The sequence below is a fragment of the Gossypium hirsutum genome, chromosome A11, assembly GCF_007990345.1.
Source record: "Gossypium hirsutum isolate 1008001.06 chromosome A11, Gossypium_hirsutum_v2.1, whole genome shotgun sequence".
Lineage (NCBI taxonomy): Eukaryota > Viridiplantae > Streptophyta > Magnoliopsida > Malvales > Malvaceae > Gossypium > Gossypium hirsutum.
This window is the reverse complement of record NC_053434.1, coordinates 6,884,184-6,908,687: the sequence shown is the minus strand read 5'-3', so window position 1 is coordinate 6,908,687 and position 24,504 is coordinate 6,884,184. Positions and strand designations below refer to the sequence as shown.

The 24,504-nt window shown below is 28.2% G+C and overlaps 1 protein-coding gene and 1 long non-coding RNA gene across 2 annotated transcripts; both read right to left on the bottom strand.

Moving 5' to 3' along the window:
* Positions 1 to 7,157: 7,157 nt before the first annotated feature.
* Positions 7,158 to 8,327, bottom strand: LOC107922741 (NAC domain-containing protein 92-like). The gene is given in 3 exon segments (NM_001327209.1): positions 7,158 to 7,649; positions 7,766 to 8,043; positions 8,141 to 8,327. Coding segments are annotated over 3 exon segments (957 nt in total).
* An 11,700-nt stretch (positions 8,328 to 20,027) lies between these two features.
* Positions 20,028 to 21,196, bottom strand: LOC121209696 (uncharacterized). Its single transcript, XR_005904780.1, has 2 exons — positions 20,408 to 21,196; positions 20,028 to 20,202 (listed from the first exon to the last, which is right to left on the bottom strand). It is a non-coding gene; the product is annotated as an uncharacterized lncRNA (long non-coding RNA).
* Between the last annotated feature and the right edge of the window lie 3,308 nt (positions 21,197 to 24,504).

Here is a 24,504-nt window from a genome sequence, read left to right as displayed (position 1 = left end):
ATATTGATTGGGAATCAAATGTGAAACTTGTATATATATATATAAACCAACTCAATAATTATTGAATGACTAAATTAATGCTCTCCTACATGCGTAGAGGGGTGTAAATCTATATCCATTAGGGTTGGGGGTGCACAACGCGAAAATCCTTTTCTTTTTCTCTCCAAGATCTTGTTTATTTAATTATTTTTCAGATATGATGTTTTAAATATTTATTTAATTTGTTTTGTTTAGATCTAGTGTTTTTACAAAAATATAAATATTTGTTTATATTATTTGTTTAGATCTTGTATTTAATATAAATATTTATATTTATATTTGTTCGCTAGCGTGTTTTGTCAAACAATCAAAAGTGCACAAAAAATAAAGAATAACATTGAGATTGTTTATGTAGTTTGACCTCAGTCTATGTCTAGGAGATCTTATTAAAGCAATGATCCATTATCTTTCTCACCGTATAACTAATGATTTAAGTCCTAACACTCACTGATTTAGTGAACTCACCGTTGTATAAAGACTAAATTACTCACCCACTAAGCTTTCCCCTTGAAAGCTTAGTTTTGTAAATCTCTTGATTGCTTACAAAAACAATGCATACATACACATTCCTAACTACAAATTTATGCTTTCTCGAATTCTCTCGGTTTCTCAGCATCTTTAAACCTAGACAAGACTTAAGTTTATATATTACTTAAGTTTTGTTTACATAAGAGTCATAGTCTAGTCACTTTTCTATAAACTAAGACTAAAAATTAGCATAAGATAATCTTTTCGTAAGAATCCTGATGTGATTAATGCCTCAACTATAGAACGTAACTTTACTTGATTTGTAAGTAATCTAACTTAATCTGCAAGAAATTAATGTTCATGTTTTGGGCTTTACTTGTCCAAATATTTTCCAAATAGATAGTCCAATTCTTATGTTCTAAAATTTGTCAACTCGGAAAATAAGCAAGTAAGATAATAAAACGGTATTTAAAGTTGTAGTCATTATTTTAACCACAGAAACAGTCTATGCCTTCAAGTGTGTCAACAAAATTTGAATTTTTTTTTGGCAAATAAGTCAAATTAGTTAATAATTCTTTTTTATATAAACTTTTATACATTTATACTGTGTATTCTTTGTATTTGTCATGTACTCATTTCATAAGAAAGAACTACAAATAGTTAGGTCAAATTTTAAGAATATTATTTAAACAGTTGATTTGATAGTATTAATGATTTCTAGGCATGGACAAAAAGATCGTTTTCAGTAGGTTAGCTAATGCTAGAACACTTTTATTTTCTGTCGAATGATGCAATGGAACTCACTCTACTAGAATTTGTGATGCTTTTTTTTTTCTTTTTAAGTTTCATTTGTAATTTCCTTCCTTTTATTAAAAGAAAAAACTTATTTTCTATCAACTAAAATAATATAAAAACGAAAAAAAAAAACTCATCTATCAATGCGATGACTCAATTTTATCTTTTATAAAATAATAGTGTGATTAATACATAACACACGTACGTGCATATGAAATGTCAAATTTATTTTGTCAAAGAAATATATATTTATTTGAAAATGTCAAGAAAGTTGTTGCTCATCCCATGTTGTATTATAACCAAATTTTTTCTATGCTTAGATTATCCATTTGGGTTTTAAATATATTTTGTTTGTACTAAGTTAGATCTACTTGAATGTGATATATTTGACAAAACTAAAAGCATGGGTCCTAAAACTCGCAACTTTTTTGCTTGGGGTGATTGGATAAGTATAAAAATATTATAATTAAAATGTTATTTTTTAGAGAGAAATATTATATTTATTCAAGAAAGTTTTGAAGCAATTAGGAGATTGATTTATTAAGACTTTTATGTGATAAATACTCAGGATAATTAATATAATAATTTCAAATTTTAACTAGGAGTTCAAAGCCTATCAAAATATTATTGATTGACCACGTGAAGATGACTATAAATAGGTTGTTTTCTGTCACAATCAAGAGTAGTTTTGGAATGTCTTTGTCGACAATTTTGTTCTGTTCTTGTGGTTATTTTTGTGACACTCTTTTAGGTATTCTTTAAAGAGTTTATTAATTGTACTGTGAGTCACTTGGGTGAATGATTTGTGACAATTGGGGTCGGTGTGAGGGTTGCAATTTATTTTTTTGTGTAAGGGTAGATTGAGCTTAAGCCAATAGGTGATCCAAATGATTGTTGAATAAAATCATTCACTGGCCGAGACTTCACAGATGTAGAATCGTTGTGTCTAAATTGCATTAACAAAGAGCAGTTGTATTGATTCTTTTCTGCTCTTACTTTTTACATTGTATGTTTATGTTCTAACTATCGTTACAACGAATGTTAAGTAAAGTTGATTTATCATTTCCATAGACTAATTATTTTTCAATTGGTATTAGAGAAAGCTTCAAAAGTTATTTGAAGGTAATCATTTGTTCGATTTGTGGCCATGGAATCTATGAAGGAAGGTAGTTTGATTACTCGACCCCCATTACTACTTGGTTTATCAAACTATGCTTATTATAAAGCTCATACGAGAGCTTTCATTATGTCTGTCAATGAAGCAGATTAGGAAGCTATTGAAGATAGGTGGACTCAACCCATTGTAACTATTTTTTATGGCACTATACTCCCTAAAGAAAGAAGCAAATACATTGATGCAAAAAGAAGTGCTTCTCATGGAAATTCAAAAGCCCTAAATGTCATTTTCAGTGGAGTTGACCTAAACCAACTTAAAGTCATTTCTATATGTGAGTATGCTAAGGAAGGATAAAAAATATTGAAAAACCACATGAAGGAAATGATGTTGTACACATGTCAAAACTTTAGATTTTAACAATCAGGTTAAAATATTTGAAAATATTTGAAAATAAAATTATCTTTGAGTTTTATGCAAGATTATATAAGATTTTTAACGAGGCTTTCTGTCTTGATGAGTGTTTTTCTAATGATAAATTGGTACACAAAGTGTTGATGTCTTTACCAGAACGATTTGCCATTAAAGTCACAACAATAGAGGAGGCCAAAGATATTATCGCTCTCAAGCTGGACGAGTTAATAGGCTTACTCCAAACATTTGAGTTGAATATAAATAAAGCAGAACATGACAAGTTGAGTTTGCCAAATGACATAGTATCCAATGCTCAAAAGACTATCCCAATAGTGAAACAGATAGTGGAGGACATTGATGAGATCAAAAAGCAATTAGCTTTGCTCACAAAAAGCATGATGAGGTTCGCTAAAAAGGGAACTAAAGTAGATATCAGTGAGACAATGAAGAAGGATGTTCTATTCTATAAATACAAGGGATTTAGTCACTTATAATCAGAATGTGCTAATACTAACGAGAAGTCACTCAGAGTCACTTGGAGTGATGAATAAAGTTCTGATGTAAATGAATATGTGAGCAACTATGTTGCTTTTACTACTACTATTCCAAATCGTATTCCAACAGATTCTGAAGATTCAGATAATTATGATGTTCCTTTTAAATCTTTGGAGGATGCTTATAGCCATATGTTAAAGAAATTGGAGATATTGTGCCAATTGAATAATTCCTTAAGGGAAGAAATTATTCTCTTTAAAGGGGAAAAAAAAGCTTGAAATTGTGGTCCAAGAAAAGAATCTTGATTATACAAAGGTTGTCTTGAAGAAGTTTGGAGGCCAAAGTGAGAATCTTGACGAAATTTTGACTTTAAAGAGAATTGAACCAAGCCATAAAGGACTTGGTTACATCAATATAAAGGTAACAAACTTATTGCTCTTCCAATTTTTGTTAAAGCTAAATATGCGGGTTCTTCTTTTCTTCATGAGGTAGAGAATAAAAACTTTAGAAAGATTGTATGTAATTATTGTAGGAAAGATGGACATATTAGATCCCAGTGTTATAGAATTATGCAAGATTAGAAGAAGTTCAACTTAGTTACAAAACTTTTTAGAATAATGAATGGAACAAGAAAACCACATCATAGGCAGATTTGGGTAAGGAATGATCAAACACATTTGAGTAATGAAGATCAACATTTAATTGATGCTCATGTGAAACACAGGTTGCAACTCATGATGACCATATTAAAGATTTATCGAGGACTGGAGAAATATCACCTAAGTTTCGTGGAAAAGACTATGTTGTTCCACAAGCTACAACTCCTCTTGTTGATAAAGTAGTATTTGATCTCATCCCCTCTAAACAACATTAAAGAAGCTGATAGGGGATAAATAGGGTAAGAGGGAGTAAGAATGTTGATTTGGTGATTTTGTCTACTGTGATTTCACTTATGATTACACTTTTGGCATTTTTGCCAAAAAGGGGAAGAATATGATAGCAGCAAATTAAATGTTTTATTCTTGATTGTGGTTGTTACATTTTCTCTTTGTCAAAGGGAGAGTTGATGTTGATTTTTTTAAATGATAATTTTTTATTGCATATTTGTGACATTGGGTGCATGTTTAATTAATTATGTGATGAACAAGTATATTGATAGGGAGAGTGTGCAGTCAAGTGTGGATCTATCTCTTAGGGGGAGACATATTCTAATGCCCTTGCTATGTGGTTTATTTGGATTGTGGGCTAACCATTTGTTGCATGGTTTTGTCAAAATGCCTTGAGGGAGATTGTTGGGAAAGCTGTTATTGCTCATGTTGTGTCTTGGCCCTTGAATAAGTTGCGTTTGTGCTGAGTACGATCCAATTCGATGTGGCATATTTGACAAAACTAGAAGCATGGGCCGGCTAGGGTGCTAAGACTCCCAACCGAATTGCTTGGGGTGATTAGATAAGCATGGAAGTCTTAATATGTTATTTTTTAGGGATAATTATCAGATTTATTTAAAAGAGTTTTGGAGCAGTTGGAAGACTGATTTATTAAGACTTTTATGTGATAAATACTCAAGATAATTAACGGAATAATTTTAGCTTTTAAATAGGAGTTTAAATCCTATCAAAATATTTTTAATTGACCACATGAAGAGGCTTATAAATAGGTTGTTTTTTGTTGCACACCAATAGTAGTTTTGGAGTGTCTTTTTCTACTCTTATTTTTTATGATGTCTGCTTTCATTTTAATTGTCGTTACAACAAACGTTAAGCAAAGTTGATTTATATATATATAGATATATATGGAAGAGGAAAATAATGGCAATTATCATGAATTTTAGAAAAAAAAGAGTTTATTTTCATGATAGCCATCGCTTAATATGGGTGTCTTGGAAATATTATACGAAAATCAATCTCTTTCTAGGAAAGAAAAAAACGTAATGACAATAACGTTTCAATGGGAATTGGCTACAATGAAGTCAATTCCATGTGACTGGCTGCACTGAACACCCTTTTGTCAATGTTTCTAATATTTAGTTCATTTTGGTGGAGCCGTTAACATTTTCATTTTTCTAAAAGCATACCTCTCCAAATATATGATGAAATTTAGAGAAAATAATAAGTATGTTTTTGTATCTATACTAACTCGAATGTGGATAAAATAGGCGAATGAATATACAGATTTGGGTAGTTCTCTGTTACTAAAATTTATCCAAATTTAGGCCCTTCTTCTTCTTCTTCTTCTTCTTCTTCTTTTTCGGGGGTGGGGTTGGGGGTTGGGGGGGGGGAGAATTTGGTATGTCTCCTTTACAAGTATAGGTACATTGAATACCTAACAAGAGTTCATAGTGTAGTGATTTGGAATTGACTTACAGCATGCCATCCCCCTCCTAAATACTGTTAATTCATCCATTGTAGCTCTATTCGTTATGTTTGGAGATTGCTTACCCTAATTTCTAAATAAGTTTATGAGATTGGAGATTGCATGCATGAACTTCAGGAGGACTTCTTTAAAAATTTGGGTCATTTTTATTCCGTAGGAACCTTAACTACATAAAGATGTTAACAAGAGATAGTAATTCATTTGATTGAAATGAATAAAGTTGCAATAGGATTGAATTGAATTCAAGTAATACAAATTCTATATATTTTGTCGCTTTTGTCTTTATTTTTTAGATAAATTTAGTCATTAAACTTTCAAAAAAAGTCAAATAATTTTTTTGTAATGGAAATGTTAATTAATACATTAAATTGTTAACAATGTTGGCATCGTAATCTGCGTGGTAGTTCATATGTGTTTCATGCTGACATGACATTATTTGTCTTAATGATGTTGACATGGTAATCTCCGTGGTAGTTCACGTGTACTTTATGCTGACATGACATTATTTGTCTTATATGTTACATGATAATTTAAAATTATAAAAATATTCAAAAATTAATATATATCTATATATATATATAAAGCTCATAAGAATGAAAAAAAAATAGCATGGACTACACATGCATCACTATGTAGGCTATCATATATTTTAATCAATGTTTTGGTTAAAAATAATAATTTAACTCTTTTTAAAAATTGATAATTAAATTTAACAAAATAAAAAATATAAATATCAAAAACTAAATTTATTCCATCAAATCTCCTTTACCTAATATTTGAGCTCGAGTTGAGGTTTCATTATATATAAGCAGAGTTATGTAAAAGAAACAAGAAATGCAAGATTTGGGACACCCCTCTCAACAAATGTCTGGTTAGACCAACACAAAACACGATTAATTGTGTATAATTTATATCTTTAAAAATTAAACTATTATATTCAAATATTGAAGAGTTTTAAAAATTTAGATCACTTTGACATTGGTTCTTAATCATTGATGGCCCCTGGTTGGTGGCCTAACACGTGACATAATCCTTGCAAACAATTACGAACTTGCTAACTAATCTACCAAAAAGACTCAACATCAACACATGATATTTTCCGAATCATTTAGCTAATAAAATTCTCAAACACATTCAAATTTAAGTTGCTGAATTTAATAAAAAAAAATTATTTTTGCTTCACATTTTCGAACATATTGGAGAATTAAATGGGAATTAAAATATGGTAGGAATTACAATAGTTGTGTATCAAACAAAGGCATGGGATGAGATAATCGAGTGAAATCCTAATATGGCAATGAAAACCTTAACAGAGTTTTAACTACTTTTACAACACAATCATTTTCTTGACTTCCCCTACTAATGTTATCTATGCACACATGACAATAATATTCTTCCAACTCTTTCAATCCATTTACATCCCTTGATTTTTCCTTTTTTCAGTTTTGAATATTCAATTTTAGTAACCCCAGAAGTAACCCAGGTTTATTGCTCCTGCAGAACATGAAGGAAGTTGAATCATTTCAGGGTTGGACACGGTTGAATCCTGGGAAAACTCTGGTTTCAGATTCTGCTTCGACCGCCCTCCTTGGCTTTGGATTAATGTCTTTAATAAGGACGGTTCTTGAATCCAAAAACAATCCGGGTACTGCAAGTTTCCCATGTTCGACTTGATTTGGTTGGTGGTGTAGGAAGCCTTTTGAAGAGAATTCACAGAGGATGATGAACAAGGTACAAGGGAAGTGTCGAAGCTGTCCATCATTTCTTCCACTGCTTTACGGTCTTCTATCGGATCGGAGAAGCAGGTCACGTTTGACGTCTCGCCGGCGCCCACCACCGTTCTTGCTTCGCTGGTGTGCGGTGAGGGGTCCATTAGTGGAGGCAAACCTGAAATATGTACCTTTTTGCCATTGGGACTCTTTTGGAATACTCTACAAATAACCCACTCGTTCTGCAACAAGGAAACAAGAATCAATTAACCATGGAAAGGACAACAGTAACATCATCATATTGTGGCCGTTAGAAAAAGGAAACAGAGGAAAACAGAGACATGATTTGTTCTACAACCTTGGCTGTTTTGGGAAGATTGTAAACGGAATACTGGCCTTCTAAACGAAATTCATGCATGACCCAATTGGTTTTTTGACCTTTGGGTGCTCTCCCTTTGTAGAAAACCAAAGTTTTCTTCATCCCAACAAGTGATTTCCCCTTGAATATCTCTTTATCTTTTCCCGTGGCTTTCCAATAACCGGCATCCGTTGCCCTGTTTGTTCTCAAACCAGTCGGGTATTTCCGGTCCCTAACACAGAAGAAGTACCATTCCTTTTCACCCATTTTGGCTCTCCCTTTCATTTCAACATACATATAGCAATCAAAATCAATATTCAAAAATCACCTTCCAAATAAACAAAAACAGAGAGAATAACAAGTTTCGAAACTTACAAGGCAAATCCCAAGGTTCACACTTGTTCAAATCAACCTCACCAATGGCGATAGCAGAGAAGAAGCTGTCAACAACTTTCTTGGAGAGATAGTGTGTTATCAGCTCTTCATCTGTGGGGTGGAATCGAAATCCTGGAGGCAGTTCCATTTGTTCATCTTCGTTCCTAAAGCTAGAAACGTTTTCCATTTCAAAACCCTTCGCTTACTCCTCAGCTTAGACGACTTCAACAATTATACGAATCAAATTAAGAAAGGATAACCCCAGTTTTTATAAGATGGATAAAACAATGAAAAGCCAAACTCAAAGGACAAAAAGTGAGGGAGAAGGTGGATAAAGGAAGAGGAAAAGAGATGGAAGATATGAAGTGAAAAGGTGGTGGCGATGGTGTTAAGAAAAAAAGGAAGTGGAGTGGGCAAAAATGGAGCCCCTAAATACTGGTTTTTTAGGAAGGGGGGAAAGAAGCGTGGCCTGTAAGGCACTTGGTGGATGGTTTCAGCTTTCAAACACTGTTGTTGAAATGGATTGGATGGTTGGAATTGGTTAATTTTGAAAACTGATAGTTTACTATGTAATTAATATTAGTTAAATCTATAAAAAAAAAATTTTGATGAAAATTTAAAACAAGTTCAGAAAAGAAATGGGTGTTAAATTTGGGTTAATATTTTATCATCATCTTGAATAAAAATATAACTTGAACGACATATTATAGCATCTAAGTCAAAAATCCAGTCTTTTTCTTAATTAATAATTATAAACTTCCAATAAAACCAATCTGAATAATATCAACACAATGTTTTTAAGTCTTAGCTATACTATTTATTAAGTTAGTGTCACCTTCAATTAAGTCACCAATTCAATGAGGAAAATTACGATAATACTATTTAGTAATTGGAATAAGTTATATTATTCAGGTGTAATTTAGTTTTTTCTTAAAATATATATTTGGTGGGATTTAAACTCAAATTAATTGAGTTAATAAAATCTTTAATTTACCAATCATCTAAAGTTTTATTTTAATATTCTTATACATTTCAATTTTTATTATGCATACTTTATTACCTCTATCAAATTTTACCGACTTAAAGATTGATGACAATACTATAATAAACAATCTTAATTTATATATTTTTCATTTTAACATCATACATATTCATGTGTTACTATTAATTAATTTCAAACTATATGTTTTTTATTTATTATATATTATTTTTAAATATACATTTATATTCTAAATTTGTGTTTATAATTTATGTTATCTTAATAAAATAAAACGCAGGACAACTTTTTATTTTTATTTTTACTTTACCATGAAAATACAAGGAAAGGGTGAAAAAAAAATTTGCATGTTGGCTGTTTTTTTTACCCTTACTCTCAATCGTATAAATGTAATTATAAATATAAACATCATATTAATATTAGAAATTTTATTACATGGGTATATGTGTGAAAATTACGTATTTAGAATATAAGAATATTTTTAAAAATAACATACAATAAATAATGATAAGTCTAGTTTGAAACTGATTAATAATAACAAATTCAACATATACGGTATTAAAATGAAAGCATTAAATTGCATTAGAGATATTTATCATATATACATAATTGAGGGAGGTAATAAAACGTGCATAAATGATAAAATAAGGTTTATTGATGTAAATGATGTAGAATTATATTATTTTTCAAAGTATTTTTGTTATTTTATATATTTTATATCAGAAAATAGAAATTGAAATACATGAAACAGAATTTCAACTTATGCCTCAATACTTTTCAACATTTGTTATTTTATATCTTTTAATTTGTTTAATCATGGTTATTATCTATGATATATATTAAGGGGCCGGCTGAATTGGTGTCACTCGTCAACTAGAATTAAACTCAATTCAAAAATTATCAAAAGCCCCTTCCTTCTACAAAGTAAAGAATATTATTTTGAAGGTATTTATGTATTTTTGTAATTTGATAAATTTAGAACAATAGATCTACGAAATAGGAACAATAAGATTTGGACCCAAATCATCGTAAGTTTCTCTAAGTCAACTTTAGAAGATTTAAGCAAAAATAATGAGCTTTGGCAAAGAAAACAAGCCCATTTCAAATATGGATCGGGCTTAGATTCAAACATTCAAGGTCCAACCTCGACTTATTTTTAAATTTCTAATATATTATATTATATTATGTTATTTTTTATATGTTATGCAATTTAAAACACATACAAAAATTAAATTGGTGGTGAAATATAATATTATAATGTAAACATTAAAAAATATTAAGATGTCAATATATAAAAATTAAATGTAATCAATCTATTATGGACTAGCTTGGTTAAAATGTAATCAATATCATACTTAAACCTCGAATGAGCCCTACTTAGAAATATCTCTAGTTAGTTTTATTATTTTAACCAAAATCATATTTAATTTTTATTTTTATTTTTTATATAAATTTTCTTATAAATATTTATAGTTAATGCTTATAATCTCTCTCTTCATTTTTTTTAAAAATTCAACCAAATTAATATCACAGAACTTCAACCAACCTAAATCCAGTTTCACTCTTTTATAATCTTTTAGAGAAAATTTATTTGAGTTAATTGTACCGACACCCCTAACCTATGACTTTCACTTTAAATTGATTCTCAAACTTGAAGGCATTACAATTACATCCTTAACTATTAATCATTATTAAAGTTGTTAATTTTATTGTTAAATGACTTATGTAGTTAAATTTAGGGTTACTATTTTTAAAGAAATAGAACGTTGATGCTTAACTTTTACAATAAAAAATTTTAACTAAAATAAAGTTGAAAAAAATGTAAACGATAAAGATTCTATAAAAACTTTAAAAACCTCAAAACTAATATTTTAAAACAACCATTTTCACAATATTCACTTTTTCTTAAAATTTTCATTTTAAATTATGTTACATAAGATTTGGCGCATTATTCAACAGTTAATTTAATTTAGTAAAAGAATGACCTAATCAATATAACTTCAATAATTTGGGAATGTAATTAGAATGATTTAAAGTTTATTAACCAATTTAAAATGAAAATAATAGTTTGGGAATATTTGATGCAATTAACTCAAAGTATTTTATATAATATATATATAATTTAATCTAATTTAAAAATAAAACATCTGTTTAAAGTAATTTTCAATTATTTTCTGATCCCTAATTAACAAGTATAAAGGAAATGCAAATGTCCACAAATTGAGTTTACATAGTCACATGGATAGGCTAAAATTGAGAGGGAAACCTCAACTTTCCCCAAAATATGAGTGTAATATTAAAGATGAATTAAACAAAATTTGATTAGTAAATTGCATGTGAAAGAGGCATTGGTTTTTGTTAGACAAAAGGAGAAAAATAACAACCTCTAATGTAAGATTACCTATCGAAGTTGTGTTCATACGAGGATGACAAATGCATCTAACAGAAACTACGAAAAAGAATATTTTAAAAATTGCCCACACAAAAGGTTATTATATGACATGAATGCGATCTGAAAAAAGAAAATATATAAAATAAATGAATGATGAAATCCACAAGTCCCACAGGGCCTGAACCAAACCAGTTTTCGTTATTAATACCAACAGTTGAAAATATTGCTTCTTTTATTCTTTTTGTTTGGCTAGCAATGGCACGATGCCAAGATTGGAAATTTAGAGATTCGTCTAAATCTTAAACTTTATTCACTCCCATTTATGTGCAAACATAACTTCAATTTTAGATTTAATTTTTCGTATCTATGTAATCTTTTTTTTATACATTATGAGTCAAATTTAACATTTTAACAAAGTTGATATTAAATGTGTATAAGGTATAGTAAAAAAAATTTTAAAAAATATATGTAGAGTGTGTCTCGTATTTATCGGACAGTTTGTAGATACTTAATGAAGATACATGTGAAATAGGCACGACGTGGAGGACACTGACATCACAACAAGAGATGTCAGGACGACGCAAGCAGTTCTCCAATAAACGGAGAGGGCGACATCGTGACAAGCATGCATGGGACGTTACGACGTATTCTTCAAGTAATACAACTGCGTTTTGACAACCAAGTAGGACTTCTTCTCTTAGTCGAACTTTGATTACTTCAAGAATATTTTAGTTGTTTTAACGCTTTAAACTTAGCTTATTTAAAGGGGCATTGTATCCCTGTTTCGATAAGAGAATTAAAGATGTAGTACTACTACAAGACTTTTTCTTTTAGGGGCGTCAGGATGTAGTCTCAAATGAGTTTTGGTGAGAGTTTTCGTGGTACATTTAGGTTTATTTTCTCCATATTTACTCTCATTTGTTTACTCATTTAGTGAAAAGCCGAAGCCTCTTTTGCCCTTTGCCCGTGGTTTTTATCCTCTTTAGAGGAGTTTTTCATATAAAATTTGTGTTCAATCTTCTCTACCTTTTTTATTTCGCTGTTTATACAGGTCGATCCCAAACAAAATACATAAAATAAATGAATAATATTTGGTACACTATTAAAAGAGTTTGACTCTACAAGTAAAGCTGAAGGTTGACAAATATTTTATAGGGTGATAATAAAATATTTAAAAAGAAAGAGACATATGTTATTTTTTAAAATTTACTCGTGGAATAAAAATATATATTAACAGTGTACCAAACGTTTATCTTAAAAAAAAAAAGAAAAGAGATATTTGCTTACTCACTCTTATTTGATTTATTTAAAATGTAGTTATGATATATCTGTATTTTGTATTCGTGCCATGTTGATATAAATTTTAATATTTTTGTTTTGTATGATAATTTAATTATTTTCATATCATTCCCTCAGAAAATATATTTCCATATCATATAGTTATGATTAATAATATCTCATTTTAACACTTTCAAAATATATTTTTTCTTATCCGAAGGGGAGCAAGCAAACTTTCCTCTTTTGTATTTAAAAATATTTTTCCATTGCCTAATTAAAGTTCGTTTACAGTCAAAAGGTGTTCATAAATATATCTTTCATGTTCTTTTTTGCATGTAATTTTTCTTTAAAAATTTGAATATTTAATTACAATGATCTTTACATTAAATAAGTTACAATGATTATACTTTTTATAAAAAAAATTAATTATGAAATTTAATTAATAATAATTTAATTGACAAGTAAAACAAACTTTTTTTCATAGTTTCCGAGAGATTAGTCATAATAATGTCTCCGGATAATTTTTAATCCAAAACAAAATTTAAACATATTAAAGGTATGTTTGTTTGACTCAAAATGGTTTATGGAAAATAGTTTTTTTTGGTGTCTGGATGAATACGTGTAAAATATTTTCTGTTGTTTGACAAATTTTTTGAAAATATCTCGTAAAAGTTGTTTTCAATTAAACAAACATATATTTGAGATTTATGATAAAGAGTTTAAATGAAGTAGTGAATTGATTACAAAGTGATGTTAATGTGAAATTGTAGTAAATAATGAATTTTCATGATGTTAAGGTTTAAATTGTAAACTTCGTGAAATTTATAATTGAAACAAGAGAAGTGATATGCATGAAAATTTGTCATGCGAAATAAGATATTATAATGAATTGTTTGATTAAAGTGCTTATACAGTGAAAAAAAAATTACATGGCAATAGGGACTAAACTAAAAAATGTACAAAAGTTTAAGTGTGAAACAATTTAACATGGGAATAAGAAATTTATGATAAAAGTTTAATGAATGTGTTATGAGATGATAAAATATGTATAAAGTATTGTAAAAGTGAAATTGTGAAAAATATGGAATTTTTATGATGACAAGGACTAGATTGTTAAACTTGAGAAAATATATGGATGAAATAATAGAAGTGAAATACATAGAATTTTTATATTTAAACAAGATGTTGAGATAAATTATGTGATTAAAGTTAACAAGAAAGAAAATTGATTTAATATGATTAATTAATGGGATGTTGAACTTTTATGACAAAAAGGGACTAAATTAAAAAATTATGAAAGTTTATAAAAAAATATTTGATAAGTGAAGAATGTAACATCCTCGTATTTTGACCAATGTTCAGGTCGGGTATAGGAGTGTTACAGTAAACAGAGTCTTATTTATTTAGAAAATGTCTTATGAAAAAGAATTGATAAGATATTTTACGAGAATAAGAAAATAATTCTAAGTTAACTAAAAAACCTTTTTAATTAGTCATTTTATTTTATATAAAACAAAAATCAGAAAAAACTGAAAATATTTTTCGAAAAAATTTGTACGCTCAAACAAATGTAGCCTAAATATTCACGTCTTTCTCAATTATTGAAAACATTATTCTCAAAATCATGCTTTATTAATTTTTAATGTACTTGCATTGACCAAAATTAAAGTTAAAGATCTTTTTAAATAATAGAAAACGAAAATAGTTTTAAGATAAATTCTTACCTAACTATTTCCACGTGAGGGCCATACTCTGTTGATTGTTATCAAACACAAAGACTGAAATACCCTTGTGTTATTGTTGTAAACATGAAATTGACAAGGACCTTGTTGGAAGTGAGAACATAGTTTTATGCCATATAATAAAAATTATCCTTTTTTTCCTGATACAGACAAGCTTATTTCCTTTTATGGAAAAAGAAATAAATTATTTGAAAGTGAACCAAAGTGCGGGTGAACGGAGGTGGCCAATTCGAGGAATTTCATCTATCTTGGCAACTTTCATGATCCAACGGCTAATACTTTATTTGAAGTCAAAGTTTGACATCTGCTGTGCCACGTAAGATGTGAGAAAAAAATAAATAAATGTGAAAAGTACAGTTAGATTTAATAATGTGTGTTGACATGTAGATTAATTAAGAGATGGTACATTATTGCTGTCTAAATAATTAAATCTTAATTAGTGTATAGAGATACGGTTAAGTGAAGCTCCAGCTGATAGATTTAGAGTCTATTTTAAGAAGGAAGGAATGGCCTAACTTCAAAAATATTTCTAAGTTAGATATTTACTTTCAATCATTGTTGGATCTCAAGTGTTTGATTTCAAATTCACTTTCTATGCTTCATACTTATAATTCCATACAATCAATTACTACGTATCTAAGATATGGGATCTGTGTATAAGATTTAGGAGTAGAGAAGGCCAACGTCCTTCAAGTTTTTTTTTATACAATGTCTAAACGATAATGTGATTCAACGGATTCTAATCTATGTCATATTACACTGACAACAACACTGATACCAACTGAACTATGAATCAATGGACACTCAAAATTTATTGTTATTCTTGCTTGTTGGTTGTTTCTATGGTTATGCGAGTGTGTTTTTCTTTTAAAAATAATTTTGATGATCTATTTTTTTAGTATGTTTTTCGCGTTTGAATGAAGTGATTGGAAGTAAAAATGTTTAAATCGATAAGCATAAATCACGGTGGATTCAGAATTAACTACACAATATGTGTGACAAGTTCTTATTGATTAACAAAAAAGTAAATTCTCAATTCAATCCAAATGTTGTCTATTGAATTGTCATTACAAGCACCTGATACTTATATTTCGACATAAGATTTCAATAGGAGAAACAAAACACATACTTCGAAAAACGTCCTAATTTTTATTTTAATATTTAAAATACAATTAAGGTCCTTAATTATTAGGGTTAGGCTACCCTATATATAGTGTTTAGCATTTAATTACGCGGTTAACAAGCGTTTCACCCTTGTTCAGGAAAAACTATCAATCCAAAATTTAAAAAAAAAACACACACACACACACACGTGGAAAAGATAGGGAAAAAGAGATGCAATAAAATATTTAATAACTGAGAATATTAGGCATGGTTTTACAGGAAGTCCTTTATTGAGGTGTTTAAACAAAGAAGGAAATACATAAAAAAGAAACTTGATTGTTCAAAGATTCTAACTTTATTATATTGTTTGAAGATATGAAGCAAATAATGATACAAGCGATGATCTTCATTTCACAGTCTAACAATAATTATACATGATTAGGAAAGTGGCAACATCACACACACACTACTAATTAAAATAAAATTAGACAAGGCAATCACCTTACTTTTCATATTGCCAAATAATATGATGATAATATAAATAATTAAGTTTTAATGCGATTATAATAAGATAACACCTTCTAGACATGATGTAATAGATCTTGAAGGGAAGGATGTGGTGGAAGTTGCAACCAACTAAAGGAGCATGCTAGATCATGGTTGTTCTATTTAATAACAACCCTATTATAATATAATAAAGATTTGATTGATTTGTTTAATTCCACTGTGAATGGCATGCCATTTGTTTATCATTCAACGTTCATTCGCCGGATGCCTTACTTTTAATTTCACTAATATTATATTGCACTTAAATTTGTTCTGGGGTGGGGTCGTTGCTTCCATTTTTTTACTCTCGCCTCGTTTTTACTTCAGACCGATCGCTCTGACTCCATCTCACTATGCAGATTCATTTTTCAAAAATACTATTAATATTTCTATATTTTTTTAATTAAATTTAAATTATTTTATTATTATTAATAAATAGCACTCTTGGCACAACCGATCCATCTTATCAAACTAACCTCTGAACAAGTATAATTGCAATTAAAAGAATTTTATCTGATAGGAAGGAAGGAATTGATTTTCTTTCAGAAAATTTATCTTACTAAGTCATCGTAAATTATTTATATTTAATTAAAATATTTATTAAGTTTGAATTCAAGTTTAGTAATATTCTATTTATGAGTTTTTTTAATTTAAATATATATTTTAAATATTTACATTATTATTTTTAATATATATTATTAACCCTAAGTTTAATTTTTAAATTGGACTTAAAGTTGAGTTTGAGCTTAAATATGTAAGAGTTTAATCAAACTCAAACTTAAAAATAAATGTCAAATTGAGCTTTAAGTCAATTATTAAACTTTGAATTTCGAGTTGAGCTTGAGCTTGAGCTTAAGCTTAATTCAATTTGATTACAGCTCTATTTATATATAGTCAACTTGTTTATGTCTTTTTATTTCTTTTTAATAAAGGGCCATGAGCTGAATGATCTACTCAGCTCAACCTGACTTAGGATTGAACAAATTTTTTTATCCTTAAATTAGTTCATTTCAAATTTAAATTAAAAAAATTAAAGTATTTTTATTTAAATTTAATTATAAAATATTATAGATATATAAATATAAAGTTATATAATTTAATATTTTTTTAAAATAGTGAAATTATATTCTTCAATAAACTAAATTGAACTCTATCTTGAGTTTTTTTATTAAAATCTAGCTTTTTATTTTGGAATGTTATCATATTGATAAAAGAAAGTGTTCGGAAATCTTGTAAGTGATTGAATTGATTTTTTTTAAAAAAAATCTACAATAATAAATTAATATTAATATTAAGAATAGTTGTAGAATTTATTTATTGCTATCTATGGTCTATTTGAAAATATTTTTATTTTATTTTTAAACTAAACTAAAAATAAAAGATTGGATTCAATATTTTATTCCTTGGTTGGGCCTAGTTAGGCTGTGGTCATCAAAAGTTAATTTTGTAGGGTCTAGAGTCTAAAATCTTAGACATCTAACTTTGACTTTCATGGGGGCCTAATATCTAGCCCATACCAATTTCATTTGCTAATGATCAGCTTCCCAATTTCTTTTTCAGAACAAAGTTTCGGTTGAGCAAACCTTACATACATTTTACATTATAAAAATTATTATTATTTTAATAATATAATGCAAAATTTTGATATTATTTTAAACAATTTTGTCATGTACATGAGCTTTTAGATGAATGCAATGCACTCCTAACTGAGCAGAGAAAATTTTACTCTTCATAACCTTACTCATGAATATCTTTTTATTATATAATAACGAATCTTATGGAAGTATACCGATATTTTGACACAGATTATGATTGTAGCACAAGTGTCTTAATCACTATCGTGCCAAACATTTACCATTCAACCTATCTAGTGTTTATCTTAGTCTACAAAAATGACATTTAGGCAGAAAATTTTAATTAATAAAATAGCTGAAATCGGCACCTAAGGCAACCAACTTCGTCTTCGGCATCTACAAGTGCCGTCTTATGTGTATCCATGTTTTAAGGCTCAAATGCGAAATGGAAAAATATCATAAATAGTCTGTCTTTATATTTTACCAAACTTTCATGATTACTAATTTTAGTTACTTTCAATTATTTTTTTCTGGTTTCAATACAGTACTAATAGATATCAAGCCAAGACTTTAGTGGGAAGTTTAAGTAAATATGATATTTATTGTTTCTTTTTAAGATTTATCTTGAATTTTTGATAAAAATATGGGGGACCATTTGTCACATTATTCTTTTCTTTTACTTGATGTAAGGACAACTTGTTTCTATGCTTTGGACTAAAATGAAGCAATATCACAAATGGTCCCTCAATTTTATCAAAATTTTAAGATAAATTCTTTAAAAAAGAATAAATTAATAAAATAAAAGGCATATTTACTTACAGTTCCCACCAAATTCTTGGCTTGAAACCTATTAATATTGTATTGAAACTGAAAAAAACAAATTGAAAGTAACTATCATGAAAATTTGATAAAACATGGGACTATTTATGATTCTTTTTTTTTTTCAAAAAAAATTGAAAGTAACCATCATGAAAATTTGATAAAACATGGGACTATTTATGATTCTTTTTTTTTTTTCATTTTGCATTTGAGCCTAAAAATATATAAAAAAGGATGGCACCTGGAGGTGCTGACTTTGAAAGTTGGCTGCATGGGTGCCGACTTCAACTATTTCGTTAATTAATTTTCAAAATAATTTCTTTATTTCATATATAAGAGAAAAAAAAACCTACTTACAATTCTTTTTTCTTCAATTTATATCCTGAATAATCTACTGAACAATTATAATTAATTAATCTAGACAAATATACAAAAGATCTCATACATTTATAAAAAGTGGTACTTGAATATAAAATCTTAAAATTTTCCAAACCTCAACAGTTTGATGGAGCCAAGGCCATGGCATTTATAACGATACAAAAGTTAGAATACTTTTTTTTTTTTAATTTTTATAGAAATTATTTGATGCACCGTAAGTAAATAATAACGTGACACGTTATCATTAAAAAAACTTTTAAATAAATATTAATAACTTTATTTAAACTTAATTAATTATAATTATAGTTTAAAATATTAAATTTAAAATTTAATTATGTTTAAATAAAATTATCATATTCTCTCTTAATTTTACCATTTAATAATAAAGTGTCAATGCAATATTAATTTTTTAAAAATTCATAAAATCTTTCTAGTAACCAAATTAAATTTGTAATGGTAATGTTTGTCAAGTAGCTTAAGAGAGTGATTGTTCCCCTCAAGACCAAGACAATGGCGACAAATGTTTTCAAGGGAGATCCACCATTATAATACAACCCCTTAATAGTGACAAAGCCCTTTTATGCTAGGTGAAGCCAAAAATGTACCACCTCTCATAAATATATCTTAGTTACAACTATCAAGGAATATTCGTTTTTTTGAGAATTAACCTTAATTAATCCATACCATTATTTTAAGAAAAAGATAGCATTATGCCCAACTATTTTATCATTAGTAAAAAGTAAATAAATGAGACTGACGCATCGATGATCTAAGTTATGAAAACAAGTATAATGTTTCGACCCTTAAGGAAAATGTTGAAATTATGAATGCAATTCACAATTTGCCTTATTTTATTGTTTGATGAAAGTTAGAATTTCCAAACAGTTAACACTGTTTGACATTGACACTACCATGATTTCAATTTAGCAGAAAATGACAACACTTTCCAACCTCTCTGTCCTTTTCTAAAAAAAATGCCAAACTATAGGTGTTCTGTGCCATGTACAATGTCTATAATATAGCGCGGATGTATTAATATTTCAACTTTCCTACCATATTAAAAGAAATGATTTATTTATATTTATTATTCATGTGAATTTTTGCACCGCTAAATATGAATATAAAATACTTGAAATTAATAACTTTATGTACAAATATATGCTTTGTTATGTTGATCTGGAATCGATACATGAGCTTCACTAAGCAAACAAGGAAATGGAACAAATTGAAACCTGCAAGAGAGAAAGGTTAAGATAGTAGTAGGGAAAGTAAGGTGTCCATGGCTAAGCTCGAGTAGATAATTTAATTAGTAATTCAATAATTTAAAAAGGTATACTGAGTTGAGTTTAGATAATTAAGAATAAAAGGTAAATAAAGTAGGATAGAGATTGCAACATAGGCAAAAGTAAAAATATGAGACTAGACATTCTGATTTACCTTGAAGCTAAGGGTTTTGTTGCGTTTATGGAGCAGTTCATCAGCACCCAAGGATTCAGTTCTATTTTTGTATTTTCATCGTAAATCTAGAATGAGAAAATGAGACAATGATATAGCCACAGATGACTTGCCGATCAATTAACATTTATTATAAATTAATTGATGACAACATATATAGGTTTTAGCTTTGTGATCTAACTTTTAGCTGCTTATTTAGAGAGCATGATTTATGTTAAGTGGAAGTGAGCCGGCAAGTCATCCTTGGCTGTATCACATATAGATAGATAACCTCGTTTCCACATGCAAGACTTTAGATGAAAAACACTGCTACATGATATGCCAATCATTGATCTCTAAACCAATGAAATAGAACCCAGAATCCTAAGACAAAGATGAAGAGATGTAGGAACTTTCCCAAAGGAGACAAGATATATATAAAACAAACAAAAAGAAAATAACAGCATCATTGAAAGAAAGAAAGAAAGAAAGAAAGAAAGAAGCAGCGAAGAAGAAGTGGGGATTGGAGGAGAAAGGTGGTGGCTTTTATAAAGAAGAGTTGGAGGTTTAGAGGGATGGGGATGTGCAGTGAAAGCAATAATAATGGGGCTTCCTTTTACACTAGGAAGGCAGCTTTAGAACTGACTCCAAGGTGTTTTGGTTGTCCGTTAGGGTATAAGAGGGAAAAGGAGTAACTGGGAGAGGCGATGGAGCAATGGGGGTTGGATGTGACTTTGCATGGATGAGGTCCTAAAACCAAGAGATTTTTATGCCTAACATGCATCATCTGTCTTTTTCATCTATGCTCTGACTAGTTTTCTGAGTTTTTGTTCTCAACCCTCATTTATTACACATACAAATATCTCCCACTTTCCATAAATTAGAGATGATGAAAGAACAAAGACGTTACTAGTGTCTTTTAATAATATTTTTAGTTAATTTATGAATTTTTATTTATGAAATTATCAAAAGTTAGAAAATTTTATTCAATTTTTTTATTAAATATCAATTAAATTCTCTTACATCTATATACCAATTAAAACTTCAATAAAAACCAGTTTTTAATATTATTTATTAGGTTGGATTGATAATATCATTAAATTTAAAATATCAAAAAGTAATAAAATATCAAAGATAAAAATAGTAAAATAGGTCCGAGTTTAAGAATTTGATCCAAAAAAATTCAAGCTCAAACATAAAAAGGCTCAAATTCACAAAAGCCCAAATAAAAAAACTGAACCCAATTCCAATAATAAAAATAAAATAATTAAATTATAATTAAATATTTTTATGAAAAGTTTTAATTATTAATTAATTCAAATATTTTTCTTAATAAATTAACTAATTATTTTGTCTATAATGAAATAATATATTTTTTAGAAAATGATATTACCTTCGCACAAACACAAAAGCTCTATGAGAATTGGTATCTAATTTTGAAGTTATTTTTTTTAATTTGTGATTACATTTAACTTCTTATTCTTGAAATGCAGAATTAGATTGGGTCATTTAATTCCTAATTTAGATGATTTAGTTCTAAGTTTTATTTATATATTATCAAATAATGTATCAAATGGATGGGATTGTAAAGTTGAATGCAAGGTGGGCTGTTTTTTGAGGGGTGGCATACAAACAAGATGGGCAATGAATTGCTGGATATAATCGGTATTTGGGTTTATACTCAGTCTTTGATGCTAAACTGTAGGAAATTTTAGATGGCCTAACATTTGTTTAAAAGGAGGGATACAAAAAGATTTCCATTCACACAAATAGTTTGGAGGTGATCAAAGTTTTTCAAAGCATCCATACGACTGAGTTAATTTCAGTATTGGGTAGAAAAATCCATATAGTCTTATAAGTTACGGAACAATGAGAAATCAAGCATATACCCCAAGAGAGAAATCAAATTGCAAACAGCATTGCAAAAATAGCTTCAAAGAGAAATTCAACTCTTCAAGTATTTCCAAAAATTCCATAAAAGATAGTAGTGATTATTAGAGTTTCAAATTTTGCTGATTATAACTGTTTAATATGAGTTGTTTGTCTTTTTCACCAAAAAAAAAATGAAATGTATAAAACTAAATCCAAATGTACTCGGAGATTAAACTGAAAATAATTCAAACTCAAAAAGATCTAAGCTTGAAATAGCTTGACATGAACAGCTTGATTGACTTAAATCAATTTATTTATATATATATTGGATAAATATAATTATTTGTGTATATAATATGCAAACGTAAAATGCTAGTATATCAATAATTATGTTAGTTATTTATGAAAATTGAATCAAATTAACATGTTGTATAAAACTGTACAAAATCAAAGATCATGTATTATATTGCACATTGAACCAAAGTTCATATGTAATTTTGGTATCTATCCATAATTTAAACTATTGAAATTTATAGATAAATAATATCATATTATAAAATATTTAATTATTTTATATTAGATGAATTAAAAATAATTAATCATGTATTTTTTTATATAATCACAAATATGTTGAAAGGTAAATTTATTAATTCATTCAATAAATGGAACCATACAATTTAGAGGAAAAAAATAGTAAACACTCATCATAGATGGTGAAGGACAAGCTCCACCAACACAATAAAGGCTTTAGCCTCAACATCAATAGAACATTATGACACGTTGACAATTAACTTTATCACAATTCAAGAACGACATATTTGGAGTGATTGCAAACACTTAATATGATAAGGAAATCAACCTCGAATGGTCTAAAGCGGTGAGCAAAAATCGAGCATTCGCCAAACTAGAAAGGACAATAACAAAATCACCCCTAAAATCACTTGTAAAACTAAAATTAAATGCATAAGCAAAACTAAAAAACATGCTACAAGAGCAGACAAAAACTTCTAAAACTAAAGACTTATTAAACAATAGAAAAATAAACAAAAAATATATATAAAACTTAAGACAACACCGGTTGAAATCGACACTTGAAATCATTTATTATTCTAAAATACTCTCAAAAACAGAAATAGGTTAAGAAGTTGTCGAAGAGCCACCCACTTTCCAAGAAAAACTACTGGGGGCCGGTGGAAATTTAACGAATGATAGGCACCGTCATCTGTCCATTACAACTTGTGACGACAACAAAAATACCCACAAAATAGATTTACAAACTGAAAAGAGAGAATAAACGTGTGGTGGTTGAGAAGAAGGAAGAAAGAAATGGTTGATAGGAGAGGAAAAAGGCAGACAATAATCGGCTCGAAGATTGGCACCGTCGCTAAACAAAACAAAAAGATAAAAAGCAAACAGCTTAAAGAAAAAAGAGATAATTTTTTAGTGTTTTTTCAATTCATTAAGAGTTTATATTTAAATAATAGCTATTATTATGAATAAAATGAAATAAAACATATAGTTATTTAAATAAAAATAAAGAAAAAAGAGATAATTTTTTAGTGTTTTTTCAATTCGTTAAGAGTTTATATTTAAATAATAGCTATTATTATGAATAAAATGAAATAAAACATATAGTTATTTAAATAAAAATAAATAATCATGTAAACATACGTTGTGTTATTAGGTTAGGTGAGTGAATTTAATCACAAAATCATTTTCATCAATTACTTACTCTCCTTTCTCTTAATATTGAATAATTATTTAATGTGTAATTAAATTATCATAGAATAAATAGATTTAGAATTGAAAAAAAATTTTAATACAAGATAATTTATGAATCGGAATAATCTAAACTATGACTAATTAAATTAAAATTCACACGTGGTAATTATTTATGGTGAAATTAAAGACCCAAATATTTTAATTACATATGGTGGATTTCGAATTTAGATACTTCAAATCTTAAGTTTTTGTACTAAGCTTTTAGATTTTTTTAAAAAAAATTTGAAACTTAATTTATATGTTTTTATTTTTAGGAATTTAATCCCTTTACTTTTTTAGATTGTAAAATTTAGGTTTAACTGTTTATACTGTTAATATTTTTTGTGTGATATTTTAAAATAAAAAAATTTAATCTGTAATTAAAAAATGACATGATAATTAATTTGAATTTAATAAAAATTTGTAATTAAAAGTAAAGAGACGGAAATTTAAAAATAAAATTTGAA